The sequence below is a fragment of the Danio rerio genome, chromosome 21 (genome assembly GCF_052040795.2).
Source record: "Danio rerio strain M-AB ecotype USA chromosome 21, GRCz13ab, whole genome shotgun sequence".
In the NCBI taxonomy this organism is placed as follows: Eukaryota; Metazoa; Chordata; class Actinopteri; order Cypriniformes; family Danionidae; genus Danio; species Danio rerio.
In genome coordinates, this window is record NC_141041.1 from 6,602,233 (window position 1) to 6,629,600 (window position 27,368).

General features: G+C 40.5%; 1 protein-coding gene across 2 annotated transcripts; it reads left to right on the plus strand.

The window, feature by feature from the left end:
* ly6m6 (lymphocyte antigen 6 family member M6) lies at positions 1-24,989 on the plus strand. 2 transcript variants are annotated; one of them, XM_087299103.1, is made up of 10 exons: positions 1-83; positions 176-295; positions 586-717; positions 2,322-2,432; positions 2,536-2,717; positions 13,422-13,476; positions 13,567-13,671; positions 21,084-21,230; positions 22,753-22,863; positions 24,307-24,989. In XM_087299103.1, exons 1-10 carry the CDS (start codon positions 35-37, stop codon positions 24,495-24,497), a joined length of 1,203 nt encoding a protein of 400 aa, XP_087155229.1. In that variant the 5' UTR covers positions 1-34; the 3' UTR covers positions 24,498-24,989.
* The last annotated feature ends 2,379 nt before the right edge of the window (positions 24,990-27,368 follow it).

Genomic DNA, 27,368 nt, shown 5'->3' on the forward strand with positions numbered 1-27,368 from the left:
CGCACATGTTATTTCATTCAGCGGCTCATGCAAGATGGATTTGCAAGTCTCAGTTTTTCTTCTTTTTGTCACCTTTACTTCAGGTAACAAAGTTAGACAGTGTTTGTAATATTACTGAATACTCAACATAAACACAGATCACTGATGTCTCTCTCTCTCTGCTTCATCACTAAAGGACACTCTCTCAGCTGTTACCAGTGTGACGATCTCATGGGTTTATGTAGATTTCAAACAGAAAGAACATGTCCCAGTGGATTGTCCAAGTGTGAGAGTGTAACAGTGGTAAGACAACTTGGTAAGTCTAATATGATGTATTGAATGTGTACTGTTGAATTTGACTGATGGAGATGCTGGTGTTATTTACTGCTGCTGCAGTGGAAATGTAACTTCTCATAGTACTACTGTGTGTTTTCCAGGAGGAATATATAATATTGCAGTCACACAATATTTTAAAGAGATTTCCAGCATTTTTTTCATTTCTACCAGACAATTAATGCTAAATGCTATCAAAACAATTAGTATTTTAAAAAATGCAAAATGTTCCTGCAGTTTTGTTGATCATAAACGGATCAATCTTGTTTTTAGGCACCACAAGTTTTACAGTAAAGGCTAAAGCTTGTTCTGCTGATTGTGCAAGTGGGACCATGAACTTTGGCATTTCACAGATGTCTTCTACATGCTGTAACAGTGACCAGTGCAACAAAAAAGATGCTCCAGGTATTTCTTAAGTTTATTCATGACAACTTGTTTTGTATAATATTATTATTATTAGCAGTATTAATTATTATATGCATATTTATATTTGTTTTATTAAAAACAAGCTTAGATTTGTCCACCTGTCAGGTTTTGGACCATATGGGGCATACAGTAGCATGTGTTTGGATATAACTCACTTTTTTGACCCACACTTCATTATTATAGTTCATTATCATATTCATTTGCTGGAAATTAAATCTGACTTTAGAAATAATTTTGAAACAAATCTTTGTGCTTAACAAACAAAATTAATTATGTAGGTTGATGGATGTCTGTGCATACAACATCGTTCCCTTATGCACGAAAGAGAGAAAGTGAAAGTAAAGGCCAATTGAAGGGGGCTCATTCTTTATCCTCACGCTGCAGATGCTCTGTTTAACTTGCTAGTGAAGCTTTCAATTTTTACAAAGTCAGGTATGTAAATATCAAATGCGCATGGCGTGACGCAACTAACTTTTAAAAGAAATGGGAGATGAGACTCTGATTGGTTTACACTCAAAACACACCCAGAACTCATTAAGTGAATAAGCACTACCCTGTTAGAGCATACGTCGCAGCGCAGAGCTTATTTTCCTATCCTAAAAATAGCAAAAGTGGATTCACCCTTAATGCCTTTGTGCCCTGCGTTTTTAACATTAAAATAAAGCCCAAAATATTTTATTCATTTTCGCATAAGTTTGATTACAAGCTTCAGTATAGTATACTAATCTAATGCATTTATATATTCTACAATGTGCATTTAAATAATATTGTCTATTATTACAGGGTTTCTGCATGCTTCAAGTCAAATCTAAGACTTTTTTCAACTCCATGAAGAATACAATTTTAGACTTTCATAGGGGGTAAAATAATTTTTTAATGGCCCAGCAGTAATAATAAAAAAAAAAAAATATTTGCCCGATAAATTATTTCTTAGCCACATATTTTAAATAACATGTCAAAACAAGAAGACGGTAGTTGTGTACATACTGTACTAATTATTTTTTCTGCATCACTTTAAAAAGCTCTTTAAAAACTTTAATAAAGTAAATAGACTGGTATAATGTTATAAATAGAGTTTTGCTAAACGTTTTATTGTGTGTTGGATCAATTGGGTAGCTTAAGACTTATACTTAAAAGCTATAAGACAATATTCAGTGAATTTAAGAATTTAAAATTTTGTTTTTGAAATGCATGAAATTTCAAGATTTTTTAAGACCCAGGGGACAAGAAGCACTGCATTAAATTCCTTTTCCCCCACTATGTCTTTAAAATATGGAAATTTATCTTACCCCAGTATTTTTAATGGAGTTTTTGTGCTAGCCTGCTGCTACTCATGGTGTTTGCGTTTACACAGCCTATCATCTTGTTTTATTCTTGAAAAACTACACGAATGCTTAAATCTATATAACTGATTGTATTTTAATTACATTACATGATCGATGCTATAAAAGAAACCTTATGAAATTGAAAATAGTCACATTAAACTTTCACTGGAAGTTTATATTTGGCTGAAAAGCACTAGCCACTGACTAAATGCAGCAGCTAAAGTAAATAAAGGAATACCTTTTGTTTTCTTGCTGTAGTTCCTAGCACTGGCACTCCTAATGGAAAGAGATGTTACTACTGTGATGAGAACAACTGCTTCAATGCTCTGAGCTGCTCAGGGAGAGAAGATCACTGCATTACAGCAACAGGTGAGAATCTGAAGAAAAAAAAATAGGATCATTGTTGTAATGCTTGTGTTTGATGCAAATCACAGTCCAAAATCCAGTTTAATTAAGCTTTTTTTTTTTCCAGGGACTTTTGCAGGCGAGTCAGTGATTGTAAAAGGATGTGCCTCGAAATCTATCTGTGATGGCAAAAAAATGGGTGCATTTAAGAACTTCTCCTGTTGTTCAGGGAATCTGTGTAACGGAGCTAAAAGTGTCACTCAGAGCTTCCTGTTTCTCTGTTTTCCTCTGATCGCCTTCATCTTGATGCTCTGAATATTGGATTCAGTTTCTACAGTCTGACATGTTTTATACACAACAGTATAGCTTGCATTCTCTTTGGAGCACTTACTGTATGTGATGTTTTTGCTGTGATGGTCTGATGTAACATGTTGTATAATGACTCCAGTAATGAATTGAAGACTATTAGTTTAATATGGAATGACTATTCAGCATTCACAAGTTTAGTTTTTACTTTAATTTTGACTGACCTGACATAAGCAGATGATAATGTTATAAACAGCAGAGAGTTGTATGAAAACAATTGACGCATGTCTAAAAGCATTTACAATTTGTTGGAAGGAATGAGAAACTGCTACTATGATGTGCGCAAATGACTAATTGTTTTGAGAAATGCATGAACTGTTGTGCAAATGTAAAGAGTGTTGTGAGAAATGCACCAAAGCGACTGAGGAAAACTGTAAGAAATATTTATCTCAGCTCAAGCATCTGATAATACCGTATACTGTGCTTTATAAAATTCAAGAACACACAAAATATCTACTTTATAAGCAATAATAAACAGCTACCGACCTAATGACAGTGATACTTAATCTCTACTGAAGTGTTACCTAAATACTTTTTAGGAACTGTGAGTGGTTTCATTATTGGAAAGACAAACCCTTTCTTGGCATACTTTCCATTCAGAAATGAACTGGTTATTCCTGTATTACTTTTCTTTTTTTGTCAGACATCCAGATAGACAAACAGACAGGCAGGCAGACAGACAAACATAGAGAGAAAGAGAGACAGACAGACAGGCAGACAGGCAGACAGGCAGACAGGCAGGCAGGCAGGCAGACAGACAGACAGAGACAGACAGACAGACAGACAGACAGACAGAATGGGCGGACGCACGGACGGACGGGCGGACAGACAGACAGACAGACAGACAGACAGACAGGCAGGCAGGCAGACAGACAAACATAGAGAGACAGACAGGCAGACAGACAGACAGACAGGCAGGCAGACAGACAGACAGACAGACAGACAAACATAGAGAGAGAGAGAGACAGACAGACAGACAGACAGACAGACAGACAGACAGAGACAGACAGACAGGATGGATGGACGGACGGACGGACGGACGGACAGACAGACAGACAGAAAGGTAGGCAGGCAGGCAGGCAAACAGACAGACAGGATGGACGGACGGACCGACGGACGGACAGACAGACAGACAGACAGACAGACAGACAGGCAGGCAGGCAGACAAACAGACAGACAGACAGACAGACAGACAGACAGACAGACAGACAGAGACAGACAGACAGGATGGATGGATGGACGGACGGACGGACGGACAGACAGACAGACAGGCAGACAGAAAGGTAGGCAGGCAGGCAGGCAGACAGACAGACAGGATGGACAGACAGACGGACAGACGGACAGACGGACAGACAGACAGACAGACAGACAGACAGACAGACAGACAGACAGACAGACAGACAGACAGACAGACAGATAGATAGATAGATAGATAGATAGATAGATAGATAGATAGATAGATAGATAGATAGATAGATAGATAGATAAAGCTGTATTTACACAGGGCATTAAATGTCACTCAGAAATAACGATATGAGTAAATGTTCCTGTAAAAAAAAAATATCTAAAGCACAATTTGTTGCTTGTTTTAGTAATTACTCAAGTTTCGTATTGTAATCTAAATATGTTGCAATACATTTAAATATTTTTTATGAATCTGGTTAATGAAGGAATACAGTATGAAATAGTTTATTCATTTGTTAGGACACCTTAATTATTTTATTACATTTTAGAGTCACCAATTGCCATCGACATGAACTGCCAATTACACTTTCCATTAATGCATTAAAAATGACATTAACATTCAAAATAAATCCCTTTTTGTAAGTATAATGAAACACAATCACTCATATTTTAGTATTTTATGGCATACTTTTCTTTACTCCCCAGATCTGTATTTATTAAATCTTGTTGAGCTGTACTGAAGTCTTATGCAATATCAAAAATGAATAAAAGCATTAATATTTTATTTCATAAGTGATCAAGTATTACATATTTCAGCATCCCTTCTCCAAAATAGTTTTATAATAATAATAATAATAATAATAATAATAATAATAAAATTAATGTAATTATCATAATATCATAATAATATTAATATTTAATTTTATAAGTGATCAAGTACTTTCAATACTTTCAAAGTGAAGGCTAAAACCCATGATATTTTTTTACCGAAGTAACAATTTTCCTCATGTAACATTTTTTCTCATTATTTAAAATAAACCTACTGATTTAATTTGATCAACAAATGACTCAGACTACATTTTATATAACCTAGAGCTCCAAATAACAATCAAACAGATTCCAATCAATATTATAAATCAATAATACAATTCATGTCAGAATTTTTAACCCCCCCTGTTTATTTTTTCCCCAATTTCTGTTTAACAGAGAGATTTCTTCAACACATTAGTTCGAAACGGTTCACGGTTCGAAAACATAATAGTTTTAATAACTCATCTCTAATAACTGATTTATTTTATCTTTGTCATGATGACAGTAAATAATATTTGACTAGATATTTTTCAAGACACTTCTATACAGCTTAAAGTGACATTTAAAGGCTTAACTAATTAGGTTAACTAGGCAGGTTAGAGTAATTAGGCAAGTTATTGAATAACAATGGTTTGTTCGGTAGACTATCGGAAAAAAATAGGCTAAAGCGGCTAATCATTTTGACCCTTAAATGAAAAAAAAATGCTTTTATTCTAGCCTAAATAAAACAGATAAGACTTTGTACAGAAGAAAAATATTATCAGAAAATTCCAAGGGGGGTAATAATTCTGTCTTCAACTGTATTTTGCGATGAATAAAAATAAGTAAATAAATAAAAATCAACTTGCCAATACAAATTATATTTGCAAAAACATTTTTTCACATTTGCCTTCATTTGCACATCATATACTCAACCTTTCATTATGATATTTTTCTCATGCTGATGATTCGGTAAAAATACACTAAGTACAAAATTAGGCTAACACTGTAAATACATTAACTTCTCAATATGCCAAGTGCAGCAAGATTGCATCTGCAGTGGCATTCTTTCATACCAGACTCAGACATCAGCCAACTTAAATTACTGAAAAGGGTTCGTCCTCGTTCTTTGGAACAGAAATGTTTTTACTAAATATCCGTGTGGGTTTTTTTATTTTATATTTCATATGACCTCGATAAGGTAATTATTAAAACAAAAGTGCTCTATGTTTAAAAAGTTGAAAAAAAATCTCATGAATAATAATATCACCAGATTCCGGACATCAAGTATGCACAATAAGTGCAGCAGCACAATAAGTGCACCACAATGAACTAAAAGCATACAAGTGGCTTTAATTGTCAAGGCAATTTCATTAAAATACACTTTTGTTATAGTTTACATAATTGTTCTCAGAATTCTGAATTGACATATTGGCATGGCATATTGGAATTGGCATGTCTGATTTGTTTATCGAAATTGAGATGAGATTTTGATGTCTTTTTTCTAAGAATTCTGAAATTACTGAATTATTATTAATTATTTATTTTTGTCTTGTTACATTTTGTGCTCAGAATTCTTAATTAACATAATTAACATAGTTAAGCTTTTAAGTAAAGTTTGTTTATAAACTAATTTTGAGAGGATCACATGCTTATCATTGACCGCTGCTAGTCCCGCATTAGCTAATCCATGATTCACCAATCAGATGATTCTTAACTCATTATAAATACCCAAAGTTCCTTACCTTAGTCATCTCCGGCTTGAAAAATCCCCCCTTCCACCCCTATTCCTCCTTTCTTTTCCTCGATAGGGTAGCACAGCACCCCAGTGGTTAGCACTGTTGCCTCACAGCAAAAATGTCACTGGTCCAAGTCTCTAACAGGCCAGTTGACGTTTCTGTGCAAAGTTTAGGCGTTCTACCCATGCTCGTGTGGGTTTCCCCCAGGTTCTCCAGGTCCTCCCACAGTCTAAAAACTTGCGACATTGGTGAACTGACCTACAGGTTAGTGAACTGACCTATTAGGTTAACTAATCACCATAGACGAGCTCTTAATCAGCAGTATATATCTCTAAAGCAATCCCTAATTTGTCATTAGCCATAAATAGCAGGGGAGTTCTCAAAATCTACCTGAGCTCAAACTCCCCTCTCGCCCTGCAAATTGGAGGGAGCCCAGGGCTCGAGGATCTTATGAGCTCAGGGCTCTCTCCCAGGACAGCATCCCAAACACGCTTTTTAATCAATCATTAGCTAAGTGTGAACTCTTGAAATGTCACTCATCAGTTATCAGTTATTAAAACTAAAATGTTTGAAATGTGTTGAAAAAAAATGTTTCTGCTTAAAAGAAATTAGGGGAAAAAATACAGGGGGGGGTAATAATTCAGGATATATATTTTGCCTAACAGATAAACATATTGAGAACAAAATGTCTGCTTTCAAATAAACCAATTCATATGGAAAACAAAAATTCTCCAATTATGTAATTCATCTGAAACATGCAGGTGCATCCACGATCCCAGAGACAATGATCGAGTCAGTGTCTCTCAGTGTTGCCAACTATTTGGTAACTAAATGGCACTAAACTCTGCTCAAAAAGTCACTTCAAGAGTTCACTCGTTCCTAGTTGATGATTTATCATAAGCTTGTTTGGCATGCTGTCCCGGGAGAAAGCCTTGAGCTCAAGGCATCCTCGAGCCAGAGCTCCCTCCTGTTCGCAGAGCGAGAGGAGAGACTGAGCTCAGGTAGATCTCAAAAACTCGCCTGCTGAAGTGGCTAAGGTGAACTATTTTGAAAAAGAAAGATTGTGATGCTGGGACCTAGACAAAGGGCCCGTTTGGCTTAGTCTGTTAATTATGACGCATTTTAGGGCAAGCGTTTTTTTGAGTTATTGCCGTCTATAACTGAAAGTGTGTCAGGAAAATCGAAAACAAAACCAACTGAAGCGCGCTCATTTCTGGCGCCCCACTGGACATACAGCGCCCTAAGCATTTGCCTATGGTGCCTATGCCACGGGCCGGCCCTGAGTTGGCTGAGTGTTGTAAATAACGGCGCTCACCTCCCGCGCGACAGAGCGCATAGGAGATAAATGACGTCACGACATAATAACCGGTTATGGTTATTACTGAATCGATACCGAATTGTCCGCGTCTGCATCGCGGTGCACTGAAGAAACAATTATTTTTGACACCCCTATTTTAAATCCCTCCATGGCCTGGCCCCTGATTATATTTCTGAGCTAAATATTATACACCAACCTGTGAGGTCTCTTTGCTCTAAGGATTGTTTCTATTTGATAGTTCCACAATCACGCTTAAAAGCTTTAGCTGGCTTTACCTTTTAATCATGTGATGTGAGTTTATGTATTTTGGTTTTGTGTATATTTGCATGTGTTTTATGTATAGCACTTTAGTACCCGTTGGTTTGTTGAAAGTGCTATAGAAATAAAGTGAGTTGAGTTGAGTTTATGTACACTTGTTTGCTTATTAGACTATGTAAGACTCATTATTATGATGAATATTAATAAATGTTTGAGTAGTCGACTAATGCATGACTATTTGCGTTCTACTTTGCTCCAATTTAGTTGCCAAGTCATTTGCAGTTCTAGTTTGAGGAAGTGTTTGATGTTTTGCCATTGTATTTTCCCATTTCTTCTTTAAACAAACATTTGTACTCTACTGTCTGCCTAAGTTATCACTCAGCGTCTGCACTTTCTGTTTAGTAGCATTTCTGACAGCTTTTCACACCCATTGCACTTGCAAAACAAACCATCTGAGTTTTGAGTGAAGGGGGAATGTGATAGTCCTTTCCTGATTACATACCATCAACTTTACTTTAACCAGATTCTAATGTAGCTGCAGTTCCCAAGAAACCCCTCAAAAGGAAATAAGACGTCTGGCCTAAATGAATTTCCTTGTTAGTAGCTGCTGGTCTAACTAGTCGATCGAGATAGCTGAAAACTAATGTTTATCTTTTACTACTTAAAGACATTTATATAAAACCATGTAGTTTATAAACATAGCAAATGTACAATGATTAATTAGTACAAAATGCAGCTGCCAGAGTTCTTACCAGGTCTAGAAAATACGATCATATCACTCCAATTTTATCCTCCTTACACTGGCTGCCTGTTAGGTTTCGTATTGAATTTAAAATATTACTTCGCACCTATAAAGCTCTAAATAATCTAGCTCCTGTTTATCTAACCAACCTTCTGTCTCGCTACAATCCAACTCGCTCTTTAAGATCTCAAAACTCAGGACTTCTGGTAGTACCTAGAATAGCAAAGTCGAGTAAAGGAGGTCGAGCCTTCTCCTTTATGGCTCCTACACTCTGGAATAGCCTTCCTGATAATGTCCGAGGCTCAGACACACTCTCCCAGTTCAAAACTAGATTAAAGATCTTTCTGTTTAGTAAAGCATACACTCAATGCATCACTTAGCGGGTTTCCAGACAGGCTTCTGCATCTTGTTTATATACAGTACACTATGAACAACAGCTACGCTAATTATTCTCTCTATCCTCTATTTCCACCTAGGGATACTCATCCCGAGGTCCTCAGATTATGTGGAGTCACTGATTGGATCCAAGACCAGCGACGAGATAATCCCAAGGTTTCCATATCCGGGACCAGGCCGTATCCTGAGCTGCTGCTGCGCTGGTGGTCATGGGGAGTGGAGAACATGAGTCTGATTCCAGCGACGCTCCAGGTGTAACAGTGTTGTAAAAAACAGAATGAGTGAAAAAGAAGAGAGAACCCATTCCAGGAGACTCGGAACAAGCAGAATTCCTTTATTGAGACGTGTTGGTTTATCTGCAGTCATACAGCGTCTTTAAGATGTCTATGTGTCTGCAAGAGCCTACTAGAGGTCCGCAGTCTGCAAGTTCTTTCACAAGTCTCTCACAAGTCTGAATTAGTCTGAATTAAGACAAAGATTTCATGGCTATATTGTGTTCTTAGGAGGAGGGGATTTGGCTAAACAAAGCATGCAAATTAAGGGTTGGAGTCAGCATGGTAAACTGCTTTTTCCGGCCTGATCTTATCATGTTCTGGAGACAAAACCTCCTGACCATTTGATTGAAAAGAGTAAACAATAGACACCCCATGCTGTGAAACTGATAATTGCATCACTTTGGCTTAGTCTGTAGTCAGCAAGGCAAAAGTTAAATGACCCTCCTAGCTGGCATGTCAAGGAAATAAAATAATTAAAAACCAGAGAATATAACTTTTTAGTTATATGTAGATTATTGTTAATTTGAAATTAGATGATAAAAATTTATATTTCCACAACAGGTATGAAAATTATTATTCGCTTTAAGTATAGAATTACACAAAATATGTATTTTATCTAATGTGTTAGTAAGTGTACCTGAGGTGTTTGTTAGTGTGTGTCTTTTCCTTTAAATTTCTAAGGGAGCTCACGCTGTTTAATTTCCTGTTTTGCGCCCGCCTCTTCCCTTTCTGCACTGACTATGCATGGGAGAGGTGGGTGTCTGCTAAGCTCCAATTAATCTTTAATCATCTTTACTTTATAAATAACTTTTAAAGCTAGTTTTCATGTTTAAATAATATTTATACCTTTATTTTTCACATATATTTCATTATTTTTGTGTTATCACTTAAATTGAGGTTTTGATTAACTTTAGCCTAACTGAAGCATGTGAATGCTAAAATGCATTGCACTTTACTTTTAACAGAAAAGCTGTAAGGGCGAAGACACACTGTAAAAGCTGTGCTTTTTGATTTATTCTCAGGTATGTTTTGTCACTTTGTTAATATTGTTTGGAGTTTTGTTCTATCTCTCTTTTTATCTCTTCCCTTTCTGCACTGACTATGCATGGGAGAGTGAGTAAAGAGCCGTCACAACTGCAGATCTCCGACTGGTTATTCCTTAATAAAACAAAGAAAACACAACGCAGAACCGGTTACACAGGGACAGACGAGTCTTTGCTGAGGCCAGCTTCCAGCCTCCACCGCGGTGACTGAAGCTCTGCACAAGACTTTTGGCCAGCGGAGAAATTAAAATGGTCGTGCCCAACTGAGTCTGGTTCTCTCAAGGTTTTTTTTCTTCACTCCCATCAGGTGAAGTTTTTTTTCCCTCTTCGCTGTGGCCACTGGCTTGCATGGTTCAGGATTAATAGAGCTACGCATCGATGAATTTGCTCTTCAGTGTTTGAACTCTCAGTAATGATTTTAAATCACACTGAACTGAGCTAAACTGAACTGAACTTAAACACTAAAAACTGAACTACACTTTTCCAGTTACTATGACCATTTATGTGAAGCTGCTTTGACACAATCCACATTGTAAAAGCGCTATACAAATAAAGCTGAATTGAATTAAGAGTGCGGCAACTTGTGGCAGTAAAAGTCATCAGTAGGCCCACACGGAATCTGCACATGCAAAAATAAGATTTCCACAGATGTATATCGCATCATTCAGTCTATTTATTTACTTGCCACAGCTATATCACCCTGCAGCGCAAGACTGGCAACTAACTGAAGCTAAGCAGGGCTGAGCCTGGTCAATACCTGGATGGGTGACCCGATGGGAAAGTTAGGTTGCTGTTGGAAGTGGTGTTAGTGAGGCCAGCAGGGGGCGCTCAACCTGCAGTCTGTCTGAATCCTAATGCCTTAGCAAAAGTGAAGGGGACACTATACTGTCAGTAGGCACCATCTTTCAGATGAGACGTTAAACCGCGGTCCTGACTCTCTGTGGTCATTAAAAATCTCATGGCACTTCTCTTAAAGAGTAGGGCTGTAACAGTCACACTGTAACCCCAGAGTCCTGGCCAAATTCCCTGCATTGGCCCTTACTAATCGTTGACTCCCAATCATCCCTATCCAACGAATTGGCTCGATCACTGTCTCTATACTCCACCGTTAGCTGGTGTATGATGAGTGCACTGGCGCTGTTGTTTTGTGGCTGCCATCGCATCATACATGTGAATGCTGCTCACTGGTGGTGGTGTGGTGAGACCCCCCTCATGACTGAGAAGCGCTGTGGGTGTATGGCCATTCACAATAAAATGCGCTATATAAATACACACATTACATTACTTGTGTAAATTTATTTTATTCAGTTTTTAAATTAACTTCAGTAATATTATAGATTAATATGAAAATGTTCATTTGATTTAGTTACAATACAGTTTGTAAAGTAATATTTTCTGCCGTTTAGTGAATATATTGTATAAGAGACTCGCTTTGTTTACCAAATAAGAGGATGTAATTGAATGTAAACAATAAACAAAAGATTAAAAGGTATTCTTTTTTATTTTGTATATTACAGTTTTAATTACAATACTCCCAAAATCATTCCGCACAAATATGCAGATTTTGTACAAAATTCTATGCAGAAAAAGCAAAAAATGTCTGCAGATTCTGTCTAGCCCTAGTCATCGACAACATTTACTGTGCTTCTTATTATCATATCAAAAATAAATAATCTTTTTTATTTACACTGCTGTTTTTAGCAGTTTGGGCAAAGAAAAGATTACTTAAAGGCTTACGATTCAAAAAGAAATAATAATTTTTATGTACACTGTTTTTTTTTTCTCAGTCTATGCAAGAAAATGGTGTAACTAAAGGTATTTAACTTAAAAAGAAAGTAATCATTTTATGTACAATGTTTGTTTGATTTTTGTCACAGTTTAAACAAGAAAACAGTGTACTTAAAGGCTTTTAAGTCTAAAAGGAAATAATCATAGGTATAATGTTTTTGTTTTGTTTTTTTGTTTTTTTTCAAAGTATAAACCAGGAAATGGTGTACTTAGAGGCTTATAATTTCAAAAGGATATAATCGTCTTTAAGTACAATGTTTGTTTTTTGTTTTTTTGGCACAGTCTGAGCAGGAAAATGGTACTTAGAGGCTTTTTATTACAAAAGGAAATAATCATTCTTACATAGACTGTGGTTTTATTACAGTTTGAGCAAGAAAACAATGTCCTTAGAGGCTTACCTAAGAGATGGTTCACTCATAAAAATAAAACTTTCCAAGGTTCATCCAGATATGGAAATTCTGTCCACTTTTACTCGTCATGATCTTGTTCCAAAGTTCCAAGTCTTTCTTTCATCTGCGGAGCACAAAAGAGAAATTTTAGGCAAAAAAGCTACTGGCTCCAAATGACATTGAATCAGTAAAATAAACATGACTGTATTTAAAAATATATTGAAACAAAATCGTTAATATATCTATTTTTGTTAATGAAAATGGAGTGGTTTAGGCCAAATTTTACATATCTTAATGAAAATTATGATAATTAGCAAAAGCATATTCTGAATAGTTATTATGAATGATTACAATATTATTATTATCATTTTATTACATTAGTCAGTCAGTAATTTTCATTGTTATTAATAGATTTATAAACCATTGTTAGTGTTTAAGTATTTGACTAAAAATTGTATAATGGTATAAAGGAAGAATATTCATACCAGACCCACAGCTAAATTTTATAAATGTTAAATGTATTCATTAAAAATTAACTTTAAATACAGTAAATAATAATCAATTATTTCAAATCTGGTGCGTATTGAACTCTTTACTTAAAACTTTCTTTTTCAGTCACACCCTTTTTCAGTCACACCCTTTTTTGCATACTCTTAAGTCTCGCCTCTTTTGATAAACTATAAAATGGGCAGTGAAACAGACACATCAACTCATTCTCCTCCTGACCAAAGATGCATCTGCAAATCTCAGCTTTTCTTTTATTTGCTCTTTTTACTGCAGGTAAAGGATGAACTGCTTGAATTGAAATTCAAATACAGATCACTAATGTCACTCTCTCACTAATATCTTTCTCCTTTTTTATTACTAAAGGACACTCTTTATTCTGTAATCAGTGCCCGGGTCAGCAGAGCTCCTGTGATCAGATACCATGCCCCAGTGGTTTTTCCAGCTGCTTTGCTGCAACTGCATACGCAAGTAAGTTCAGTGTAATGCATTGAGATTTGCTGCTATAAATGACTGATGGAGATGCTGATATAATTGAATGGTGCTGTAAAAGTATTCATGTAAATTATGTTCAACTTTATTATTAAATATACCTATTTACTATATAACTGCAGGTTAATCATGCCTTTATATAATAACTTTAACTGTTAAAAGGTATAAGTGATTAATAAAGTTATTGTAACTAATAATTTTAACTTTTCTGATCTTGATTATATTGCAATAATGTGCTCCTGTAAAGCTGCTTTGAAACGTTCGAGGTTACAGAAGTAACCCTTCGTTCCCCGAGGAGGGGAACGGAAGTGCCATGAATGGGAGGATTCGGATCAGAAGCCGCTTATCTGGAGAGTATTGAACGGGCCAATGAATGAAATTAATTGGCAGCGTAAGCTTGCGCAGGTGTGCGACATCTGCAATCATCTCAGCATATAAGCACACCTGAAGCCAGCAGACGCCATCCTTTTAAGCTGAAGAGACTTTCAAACAGCTAAGGGACAGTCATTATGGCGACGGAATATGGCACTTCCGTTCCCCTCCTCGGGGAACGAAGGGTTACTTCTGTAACCTCGAACGTTCCCCTTCGGTTGGGGAACTTCAGTGCCATGAATGGGAGAATATGGAAAGCGCCATAATGACTGCACCTTACCAACACCCCCGATGAGGAGATAGTCAAGCAAGCGTGACGCACCCACATCATGGGGGGCGCGGTCCTCCAACGTGTCCCTGGCCCTAATTTATCCTACTTCAACAGAAGTTTTACGGATTTAGATATATTTTTTGGGAAGTCGTGAGCATCTAGATAATTCTAGGAAATACGACAGTACGTTGGGAAGCGTGCAATCCCGATAGGGAGGACGCTGCGGAGGCCATCCGTTACCCAAGGGGGGGATAGATGGCAGAATTTACCTATGGACTAGCCCTAAAAAGGGGGAGTACGCATAGCAAAGAGTGGTTAGCGGAGAGGGAAGACACGGGTCCGCCCAGGGGGGGGACTTAACCGTGGCGGAATAAGCATATGGGATCGCCTAGTGGGGATCACGCATAGCAGGCACCTATACCCAAAACGCGGGCTGACCAGCGGGCAGACCTACAACGTAGTGGGCCAGCAAGTGACTCCTCCGCTGAGTCAGTGCTGGGGGCCACGGAGGAATCTGCAGGGCTCACCTGACGGGGAACTTTACTGACAGATAAAAAAGGCGCACGTACCTCCGTGTTAGGGAGAATGGCGCAGCAAGCGTGTTTCAACACCCTACCGAGTTGTCTCCTCAATCACCAAAGGGTTACCTAATACCCTTGAGGAAACCGTCTCCACTCGCAGATTGTAAAACCTTGCAAATGTGTTGGGTGTCGCCCAGCCCGCAGCTCTACAGATGTCTGTTAGAGAGGCGCCGCGTGCACGCGCCCAAGAGGATGCAACGCTCCGAGTGGAGTGTGCACGTACTCCCGGGGGACACGGCTGACCTCGACTCGAATAAGCGAGTGAAATGGCATCCACAATCCAGTGGGATAATCTTTGTTTCGATACGGCACTTCCCTGCTGCCGACCGCCATAACAGACAAAGAGCTGCTCAGATGATCTAAAATTCTGAGTACGGTCCACATAAATGCGCAGAGCGCGAACTGGACAAAGTAAAGAAAGGGCTGGGTCTGCCTCCTCCGGGGGCAGCGCTTGCAGGTTCACTACCTGATCTCTAAAGGGGGTGGTAGGAACCTTGGGCACATAACCGGGGCGGGGTCTCAGGATAACGTGAGAGTAATCCGGCCCGAATTCCAGGCACGAGTCACTGACCGAAAATGCCTCCAGGTCCCCGACCCTCTTGATGGAGGCCAACGCAACCAGCAGAGCTGTCTTCAGGGACAGAAATCTTAGAGATACTGATTCGAGTGGCTCAAAGGGATCGGATCGCAGACTCGTGAGAACGAGGGCGAGATCCCAAGAGGGCATGAGAGGGGGGCGAGATGGATTAATTCGCCTAGCACCCCTAAGGAACTGGATGACCAGGTTATGCTTTCCCACGGTGCCGCCAGCTACCGCGCTATGATAAGCGGAGATGGCGGCCACGTAAACCTTGAGAGTGGAGGGCGACAGCCTGCTGTCCAACTTCTCTTGAAGGAAAGAGAGCACAACACTAATCTGGCAATTTCGGGGGTCTTCTCTGCGAGAGACGCACCATTCAGTGAATAGACTCCACTTCAGGGCGTAGGCGCGCCTCGTGGAGGGGGCTCTAGCCTGAGTGATGGTATTAACCACCGCAGTCGGTAGGTTACCTAAGTCTTCCTCGCGTCTAGGGACCACACGTGGAGGTTCCAAAGATCGGGGCGAGGGTGCCAGATGGTGCCCTGTCCCTGAGAGAGTAGGTCCTCTCTCAAAGGGATCCGCCAGGGGAGGGCCGTCGCGAGGAGTGAGAGCTCTGATATCCAGGTCCGGTTGGGCCAAAGGGGCGCAACTAGCAGAACCTGTTCCTCGTCCTCCCTGACCTTGCACAGAAACTGCGCGAGCAGGCTCACTGGGGGAAACGCATACTTGCGCATGCCCCGAGGCCAGCTGTGGGCCAGTGCATCCGTGCCGAGAGAGCCCTCGGTCAGGGAAAAAAACAACTGGCAGTGAGCGTTCTCGGGGGAAGCAAACAGATCGATCTGGGCCTCCCCAAATCGCGCCCATATCAGCTGAACAGACTCGGGGTGGAGTCTCCATTCTCCAGGGCGTAACAGCTGTCGTGAGAGCGCATCGGCTGCACGATTGAGCGTGCCTGGGACGTGAATGGCGCGCAGCGATTTCAGCCGCGGGTGACTCCAGAGGAGCAGACGGCGGGCGAGCTGAGACATGCGGCGAGAGCGCATACCCCCCATGCGGTTGATATACGCCGCCGCCGCCGTACTGTCCGTCCTGACCAGCACGTGTTGCCGCTCCAGCACCGGTAAAAAGCGGTGTAGAGCGGGGAACACTGCCAACAGCTCTAGGCGATTGATATGCCAATGCAGCTGGGCACCCTTCCAGAGGCCCGCAGCCGCATGCCCGCGACACACGGCCCCCCAACCCGTGTTGGAAGCGTCTGTTGAAACAACAACATGGCTGGACGCCTGTCCTAGAGGCACACCGGCCTGTAGGAACGAGGGGTCGTTCCAAGGGCTGAGGGCGCGGCGACACAGCGCAGTAACCGAGACCCGGTGTGTGCCAGCGTGCCATGCGCGTCTGGGGACCCGATCGTGAAGCCAGTGCTGAAGTGGTCTCATATGGAGCAACCCGAGCGGCGTGACGGCGGCTGCGGATGCCATATGCCCCAGGAGCCTCTGAAAGAACTTCAGTGGGACCACTAGTTTGCTGTCGAGCTCCCTCAGACAGTTCAGCAACAGGCGAGCGCGTTCCTCGGAGAGGTGCGCTACCATGGTGATCGAGTCCAGCTCCATCCCGAGAAAAGAAATCCTCTGCACGGGGGCGAGTTTGCTCTTTTCTCGGTTGACCTGAAGCCCCAGTAGGCGGAGATGCCGAAGCACCTCGTCCCTGTGCATAATCAATTGCTCCCGCGAGTGGGCTAAAATCAGCCAGTCGTCGAGATAATTGAGTATGCGAATGCCCGCGAGCCGAAGGGGCGCTAGGGCACCCTCCGCGAGTTTGGTGAAGACCCGCGGAGACAGAGAGAGCCCGAAGGGGAGGACCTTGTACTGCCACGCTCGACCCTCGAACGCAAACCGCAGAAATTGGCGGTGGCGTGGAAGAATGGAGACATGGAAATACGCGTCCTTCAGGTCTATGGCTGCATACCAATCCCGAGGACGAACGCACCGGAGGATGCGCCTCTGCGTGAGCATTCTGAACGGCAGCTTGTGCAGACAGCGGTTCAAAACGCGCAGATCTAGGATTGGCCGTGACCCACCGCTCTTTTTGGGTACGATGAAGTATGGGCTGTAAAACCCACTCTCCATCTCGGCTGGAGGAACCGGCTCGATTGCACCCTTCGCCAGGAGGGCAGCAATCTCCTCTCGCAAGACAGGGGCGGACAGGGGGTTGACCCTGGAGAAATACACGCCCGTAAACTTGGGGGGCCGTTTCGCGAACTGAATCGCGTAACCGAGTCTGATTGTGCGTATGAGCCACCGCGAGGGGCTGGCCCGCGCTAACCAGGCAGGCAGAGCCCTCGCTAATGGAGTCACCGCTACAATCGCTGACGTACCAGCGGTGGGGCAGCGCGGAGTGGGTGTGCTGATCCGGGAAGCACGAGGGTCCCGCGGAAAAGCTGGAGGAGAGCGATTCGCTCTGGCTCCGCACCCTGACTCCGGAGAGGGGGCTGGAGGGCTGAGGGAAGGGAGACCGTCCCCCCAGCGCTCGTGAGCCACTGGCGAAGCACGTAGAGTCTGTGAGCCGGAAGGCAGCGCGTCCCGGACTGGCAGAACTCGTGCAGTCACATCCGGAGAAGGGAAAAAGTGCTCTTTTACTGATGTTTTGGTGGCACTGAAAAGTACCGTTGTTATCGGGGCCCCGCCCTCCAGCGGGGAAAGAGCAAGTTTCCTCTTCTCCGGATGGCCTGTCTCAGGGACGCTTCGCGGTCCGTTTACCGGACTTAACGGCGCCCTGGGCAGGAGGGGCTGCCTGCTTTCGAGGTGAACGCCACGCCCGCTTGGCCGGAGGCGCAGGCGGGGGCGGGGCAGCACTCGTTGGCGGGCGCCCTCGGCGAGGAACAGCGGAGGTGGATGGCTCGGCGGGCGGAGCGGGCTTACGGCCACGCCGATAGATGACATTGCCCATCGCATCCGACTGCTCTTTCACCGCCTTGAATTCCTGGGTGAATTCACCGACGGTGTCGCCGAACAGGCCAGCCTGGGATATGGGCGAGTCAAGAAAGCGAACTTTGTCAACGTCGCGCATATCGGCCAGGTTTAGCCAGAGGTGGCGTTCCTGAACCAGAAGTGTGGACATCGTCCTCCCCAGCGCACACGCGGCGGACTTAGTAGTCCGAAGAGCATAGTCGGTCGCGGTGCGCAGCTCATGTAATAAGCTTGGGTTGGACCCGCCCTCGTGCAGCTCGGCCAGCGCCTGCGCTTGGTAGCGCTGGTAGGTGGCCATCGCGTGCAAAGCAGAAGCAGCCTGGCCCGCAGCATTATAAGCTCTGGCTCCGAGGGAGGCAGACAACCTACAGGCTTTGGACGGGAGGCGGGGCAAACCCCGCCACGTAGAGGCGCCGCGCGGACAAAGATTGACCGCGATAGCGCGCTCCACTGACGGGATCGCCTCATACCCCCTGGCAGCTCCGCCGTCAAGGGCGGTGAGGGCGGAGGCACTCGCAGCACGGGCAGAGAAAGGTGCCCTCCAGGACTGCGTGAGCCTACTGTGCACTTCCGGGAAGAAGGGGACGAGAGGCTTCGAAGGCTTCGCCTTCTGGTCCTCTACGTAGCACCCATCTAGTCGGTCCGGCCGCGGAGCTGGGGGATAAACCATCTCCAACCCCACGGCCGAAGCAGCCCGGGAAAGCACGGCTAACATGTCCGCTTCAGGATCCGATTTGACAGCGCTCACCTGCCCGGAGGGGGCGAGCGGGTCCGGATCTTCGTCGGACAGTGAAAGCCCACCCTCCGATGCCGCGGAGGACATCTGATCTCCGGTGTCAGCGAGTGTGAGAGCTACCATCTGGTTAGACGGATCACTCTCACCACCCGAAGCTTGGATGGAGCGCCGTGAGGAGCGAGAGGTCCGCGAGCCCGTGGGCGGCGGATTAGCTCCCGCTGAAACCCTCAGATCTGCCCGAGCGCCCGCTGCTTTTTTAGAACAGGAGGCAACTGGGGTGGCTCGCTCTCTTGCGAAAGTTAGCCACGATCTTAGCTGTGCAACGGTCATGGCATCGCAATGACGACATGAACCGCCCGCGAGCACCGCATTAACATGCTGGACCCCCAAACATGCAATGCAGTGATCGTGTCCATCATCCGGAGACAGGAAACCCCCGCATCCAGAAACGCACAGTCGGAGCGCCATCCTGAAAAGGACGTGCTGCACGACTGTGTTGCTCTTTTAGGAAAGTTGCAACTATACGCACCGCTCTGGAGGACCGGACCCAAAGAACCGCAGGCAAGGGAGTAACCCAGCTCGACCGTCTGCCACCGCGAAGACCCACTCTGGACCGGGAGACACACTCGTTCGCTCTGAAGTGCTGATCAGCAAGAGGAACCCTCATCGACTCACTCAGAAAGGATCTGAAGCGAAAAGGATGGCGTCTGCTGGCTTCAGGTGTGCTTATATGCTGAGATGATTGCAGATGTCGCACACCTGCGCAAGCTTACGCTGCCAATTAATTTCATTCATTGGCCCGTTCAATACTCTCCAGATAAGCGGCTTCTGATCCGAATCCTCCCATTCATGGCACTGAAGTTCCCCAACCGAAGGGGAACAATAATTACTGTGAAAAGCGCTATACAAATGAACTTCAATTGAATTGAATTGAAAATAATATGTTCAATATAGATTCCATTTTTTGATTCGATGTGTGATTTCAACTTTTTAAAATGAAAACAAATCCCAATTCGCTTTGTTTTAATCTGCGATTTGTTTTTTTATGTTCAAACTACATGATTTTCTTTTACAATTAAATAACATGAAGTTGCAACATAGGCTCATTTTGAAAACGTAGCCCTATATATGTTTCTGGAGACCGCAAATTATGTAGCCAGAAGTATGTTTGGCTGCATTCCGTTTTTAAAACCAACGCTATTTACGAATATTTTTTCCAAATGACGTCTAACAGAACAAGAAAATGTTCACAGTATGTCTGATAATATTTTTTCTTTTGGAGAAAGTCTTATTTATTTTATTTCGGCTAGAATTAAAGCAGTTTTTAATTTTTTTAAACCCATTTTAAGGTTAATATTATTAGCCCCCTTAAGCAATATTGTTTTTCAATTGTCTACAGAACAAACCATCGTTTTAAAATGACTTGCCTAATTACACTAACTTGCCTAATTAACCTAGTTAAGCCTTTAAAGGTCACTTTAGGCTGTATACTAGCATTTTGAAAAATATCTAGCCAAATATTATTTACTGTCATCAGTAGCAAATCAGTTATTAGAAATTTAAACTATTATGATTAGAAATGTGTTGAAAAAAACTCTCTGTTAAATTGAAATTAGGGGAAAATATACAGGGGTGCTAATAATTTAGTAGTGCTAATAATTATGATTTTAACTGTACATATAAAATAAAATCCAAGATACTGCAGATCACATTTTATTTTATTCTGCAATATGATAACAGTTTATATCACAAAATTGTGTCTGTTTGTTTTCTGCATTGCAGGTGAGTAAGTTGCAGCATTTTGAAAACTTTGCCAGATCTCTATATATATGTATTCCACCAAGATGATGTGCAGCTAAACTGTTTTTTCTCCTGTGTATTTTAGGTGCATTAGGTTCCAGTACTTCTCTGGCAACAGTTAAAAGTTGTGCTCCAGCAAACGGCTGTCCGAGTGGCTCCATTAACCTCGGCAATGTAAAACTGACTTCTTACTGCTGTAGCACAGACCTGTGTAATAAAGATGATGCACCAGGTATAGTATTTTACAGTCAATAGTTTACATTACTTTTAGTTAGGAGCAGGGCCGGAGTGGGACTCCTTTTCAGCCCTGGAGTTTCAAGCCTCAGACCGGCCCACCTCAGTTCACGACTGACTATATTAAAATAAGGTCATTTCCAATTCAGTTGTTAATTACACTATCACGTCTTTTTTTGAGAAAACAGCTGCTTTAGAACTTCAAATGTTCAACAACCCTAACAGTATTATATGTCTTAACAATAAAAATGAAAACAATAAATTATTCTATCGAGGATTGAACCCAGGTCCGCAGAGTCTTAACCTAATGTGCTAACCGCTGGACCACAACAGCTGTGTACAATAAGGAGACACAACTAAGTTTTATCATCATTAAAAGAGAAGAGTTGCGAAAAGAGAAAAGAGAAGAGTTGCGATAAAATAATGAATAAAAAGGCTGTGGTCAAGTAAATAAATACATTTAAAAAGTGTGACTGCTGAGAGCAACAGATTCTGGAGCTAGGGACACCGGCCCTCGCGGCCAAAAAACGGACCGGCCCACCGGGAATTCTCCTGGTCCTCCTGATTAGCCAATCCGGGCCTGGTTAGGAGTGTAATGATACACAAGTCACAATTCAATCAATGTCTATACTGTACTCAAGGTTTTATCTCGATACTGTATGCTGAAATAAGAGTTTAATATTAGTATTATTTCTCAAACATAAAAATCAGTTATGATGTCGGGAATGAGCGTGTTTGCTTGAATGAGAGAGTGTATGGGTTTGTCCCAGCACTGGGTTGCAGCTGGAACAGCATCCGATCCACTCAAAAAAAAGTATGTTTGCTGTCTATTCAAACTACTTACTTAAAATATGCAGAAACAACACAATTATTGATTTTTTTTTTTTGGTGGACAAATAATTTGTTTTATTTTCAATTCACTTAAATTTTTAAAAACTAAAAAGTTTACTTAATTCAAGCTTCAAGCTGTCCCAACACAAATCGATTGTGTGGAACCCAGCATGTTAAAAGTAGTAGAGTTTGTAATGATTTTGAAGTCGCAAATATACATCATTACGAAACCCAGAACATGAAAATGAAATTGACATTATTGGGTTAATCACAACTTATAAATTCGGTAAACTGAATATATAGATATTACATCTAGTAATGAAACGAAGTTTTATGAGAGAATTATTAAATGATAAATTGAAAATGAGACTAAAAATAATAATAGATAAATATGATGTGCTGTACAAGATTATAATTTATACATTACCAGCAACAGATCATTTTTCACTGCATTTAACTTTTTTTTTTTTATTGAGCTGGTTATTTCTTGATTTTTATTAAAATTACAGGTTCTATGTTATGTTTGTTAAAACCAAGACATTTATTTCCTCTGATCCGTGACTCAAAAAAACATAATGTGATCTGAACCGTGAGATTTGTGATTTGCTACACTACTAACATTTAGTATGCAAAAAATATAGGAGAGAGAGTTGCTGTTAAAGAAAGCATGTATATTTTTCCACCTGCAGATCCCAGCAATAACATGCCGAATGGAAACCTGTGTTACACGTGTGTTGGTGTGGACTGCACAGCTAAAATGGCCTGCACAGGGAGTGAAGACCGCTGCATGAAAGCAACATGTAAGATTATTAAAGTCTTTATTTAACATCACTCCTAAGTTTACATTTAATTATGGCTGCATGATATCAGAAAAAAATAACAATGCGATATTTGGTTATTCTGCGATATACAGTTGAAGTCAGAATTATTGTCCCCCTTGGAATTTTATTTCCCAAATGATGTTTAACAGAGCAAGGAAATTTTCACAGTATGTCTGATAATATTTTTTCTTCTGGAGAAAGTCTTATTTGTTTTATTTCGGCTAAAATAAAAGCAGTTTTTAATTTTTTAAACACCATTTTAGGTACAAAATTATTAGCCCTTTAAGCTATATTTTTTTTTCGATAGTCTACAGACTATCAAACCATCGTTATACAATAACTTGCCAAATTACCTTAACCTGCCTAGTTAACCTAATTAACCTAGTTAAGCCTTTAAATGTCACTTTAAGTTGTATAGAAGTGTCTTGAAAAATATCTATTCAAATATTATTTACTGTCATCATGGCAAATATAAAATAAATTAGTTATTATAAATGAGTTTTTAAAACTATTATGTTTAGAAATATGTTTAAAAAATCTTCTTAAACAGGGGGACTAATTCTGACTTTAAGTATATATATATATATATATATATATATATATATATATATACATATCAAATTTGAGTTTCAAATGCAAAATAATACTTAGTCTTCATCGTTTAATTATTCAATAAAATTTGTCATTATTAATTTTACACACTTTGCAATTTTTAACATTGCAGATTCTGCAATGTGACTATTGCGAATGATCACATCACGATATCTATGCTGAAACAATACTTTTAATTAGGGCTGCACGATATTGGAAAAATCTAACATTGCGATATATATATATATATATATATATATATATATATATATATATATATATATATAAACATTTTTTTTTTTTTTTTTTTTTTTTTTTTTGCGATTAAGTATTGCAATATGAATACAATTTCTCCAGGTGACTTAATATCTCTATCTGGAAAGAATTCATAATGTTTGATCGATTGGGATGATTTTGCAGTGGGAGTGCATCTGCATATAATCTGATAAACAATCTATAAATTTCCCCGACACATTTTTGTTGTTGTCAGTGCTATTTGCCATGCATTTTTGTATTTGCATGTGTTGTGAGAATTTTCATGAAAATGTTTAGTCAATGATTGATGAATTAATGTTTATTATTTGCATGTCCATAAAATCCAATAAATAATCGATAAACTTTTTGGGGTTCCACGACACATTTTCGTCGTTGTCTGTGCTATTTTAGCCTGATCTCATGAGGAAACTTAAGTATTTTCATTTTGTCAGTTTACGAGTTCAGTCATGAATGATCAGAATGATCACACTGCGATATTGATGTTGAAACAATATACTGTGCGGCCCTACTTTTAATGCATACATCACAGTAAACTCCAATGTTTCTTTTCCACAGGGACTTTAGGAGGCCAGACACTGGGTGTGAAAGGCTGTGTGTCTAAATCTATCTGTGATGCCGCAAGTTTGGTTCCTAATGTTAAGGGCATCTCATGCTGTCAGGGAAACTTGTGTAATGGAGCTAAAAGCATCACTCAAAGCTTCCTGTTCCTCTGTTTTCCTCTGCTCTCCTTTATCCTGATGCACTGAATACATGTTAAGATTCTATGTTATTTACAAATACTGTATATAGCGGGTATGTCTTCCTTACTGTATTTGGAGATTAATAATCGAGATGGGTTTTAATACAGATTTATAATTGGAGTTATGTGCATATTATGTCATTTCTGAATACAGGCTCTAAAGGGCAGTTTGTAAAAGAGTCAATAGCAGTGTGATGATCCATTATAAACATGCATTTATGAAATATGAACACTGTATCATTGTTCGTTTTTTACTGGATTGTTTGTTTAAGTACACAATTATAATTAAAATTATCTGTGATTTAAAAGCATACAATATTGACTTCTATAGCTTATTCATGCAGTGTTTTTAACCAATTATGAAATGCCTTTACAGTATATGTTTGTTTGAAGTACTTTGTTGTTTTTCCCCAGCAAATACTATTAAAATTTTATTAAAACTGATTTTAAATTAACTGAACTTGACTAAAAGCGATTAAAGGAACATTTAATTTCAGATCATCTAGTGTGAATGCATCATTTATTTGTGTTCGATGTGTTTGAATACAATTGCAAAAATGTCACGTTACTGAAAAACGTACTTAAGACATTAGCAGCTAATATGACTTGCATTTTTATGTAGATAATAAAACTGGGGGAGACACCATGGCTCAGTGGTTAGCACTGTCGCCTCACAGCACGAAGCTCGCTGGTTTTAGGCCTGGCTGGGTAAGTTGACATTTCTGTGTGGAGTTTGCATGTTCTCCCAGTGTTAACATGGGTTTCCTCTGGATGCTCCGATTACAAACATATGCGCTATGGGTGATTGAATAAACTAATTGCCCGTAGTGTATGTGTGTGAATGTGCATGGATGTTTCCCAGTATGTAGAATTAGACTCTGTTACAGCTGAAACTGTGGCAAACTCTGATAAATTAAGGGACTAAGCTAAAGGAAAATGAATGAATGAATGAATGAATGAATGAATGAATAATTAAACTAAAATGACTATAATGTACTCACTTTTTAATTTAACACAAAAATTGCTCCTAAATAATTCACAATACTCTGTAAATGCCTCATCTGTAAATACCCAAGTAACTACTGTATGTCTACAAAAAACATACTAGACTAAACTGTTTTTCCTTATAATGTTAGTGTAACTAACTTGCTATGTCGACTGAATGACTTAGCCTACCTGAGGTACAGTAATGTGCTACACAAACTTCTTTATTGTCGTCTCTCCACGATTTAAGACATGGTTTTGGCAATAACATCAGTATATTTGTTTCATTAACTTGTGCTCTTGGACACCCCGGGCCTACATAAACGAAACATTGCGAAGAAAATGACGTGTTTGTTGCTTGAAAAGTGCTGCCGAGCGCGCTTTGCCAGGGTGCTACATGAAGCTCCGTGGTACCTTTTTTTTTTTCAGGGAAACACGGGAGGCCGGTAGTGAGACCTGCTGCCAGGGTTATGGTGGGTGGGAGCGTGGCACAAATCATCTTCTATTTTAAACTATAGTTTTATAGTTTACTATAAAAATAGAAAATACAGTAGTATTTGAACTGTATGTGGTGTCATGTTTTGTTTTCAGCAAGGCTGCGTGTTTACATTCTTCAGAGGTCAGACACAGTTCGGCCATCTTGAGGACATCTGGCAGGTTTGTAAACCAACAAATAACTTATAAATAATTATTCTATAAATATTAGAGTTTATTTAGAGAATTGGAGTTTGACGTTTTGATGCACTAATAGCTAATTTCAATCAAAACTTTCTAATATTCACTTGCACTCCTTCTTTTTGTTTCTTTTACTTAAATAAGGCAGGGGCGTAGACTTACATTGGTGGGGACAAGTCCCTTCCGTCCACCAACTACTGAAACGTCCCCACCAATAATTTAATTCACTTAAAAAAATAAAGGTCAGTCTACTACATGTATTGAGTTGAAACGAACCTTGACTTTCTGTTTACCTCAGTTACAGCAACAGAAATTCCCACCGCATGCCTTTCTGCATCGGACATCGTCTTCAACTGCCTTACAGGTAACATTTGTAATACAATACCGACCCCTTGTGGTTACTGCAGAGTACTACTCCATCTTTTAATAATACTATGATGTTTAATTTGTACGAAAAATAAACTAAAGTCTTTATTAAACTCTCTCTTTATCAGTTAATAAACATTGTATTAACATTACACTTTTAGGCCTGTAGCCAGGTTAATGAAAGGAGGGGTTATTTGTTTTCTGAAAAACTGAACTTTTTTTGCAGTTATTCACCTGATTTTCTGTTTAATTGAGGTATAAATATTACATTTTAGTGACGTATTAAGAACTAATATTTGCTGGATTATCTTGCTGGATTGGCCCCTACCAATCATGGCCTCCCTATCATCCCATTCCACTAAATTTGACTATCACTCTCCACTGGTGGTGATGTGAAGAGACCCCCCCCCCCACATGATTGTGAAGCACTTTGGGAGTATGGCCATACACAATAAATGCGCTATATAAATACACATTACATTACATTAAAAATATGACACAATTTACTGATTCATGGAAGACATTTTACTATTGACACTTTTAGTTTCTATATGTCATTGTTCTAGTATTCATTGTGTGTTAACAAGTATGGTGATTAACACTGAAAGAACTCATTCATTTTCTTGTTGGCTTAGTCTCTTTATTAATCCGGGGTCGCCACAGCGGAATGATTCGCCAACATATCCAGCAAGTTTTTACGCAGCAGACGCCCTTCCAGCCGCAACCCATCTCTGGGAAACATCCACACACACATTCATACACTATTTAGCCTACCCAATTCACCTGTACCGCATGTCTTTGGACTGTGGGGGTAACCAGAGCACCCGGAGGAAACCCACGCAAAGGCAGGGAG

Excerpts from the sequence above, each read along its gene's own strand:
- ly6m6 (XM_087299103.1), top strand. The coding sequence starts at position 35 with ATGGATTTGCAAGTCTCAGTTTTTCTTCTTTTTGTCACCTTTACTTCA. Across the intron at positions 84-175 it reads TTTTGTCACCTTTACTTCAG|GACACTCTCTCAGCTGTTAC; the intron begins GTAACAAAGTTA and ends TCATCACTAAAG. Across the intron at positions 13,672-21,083 it reads TGCTGCAACTGCATACGCAA|GTGCATTAGGTTCCAGTACT; the intron begins GTAAGTTCAGTG and ends TGTGTATTTTAG.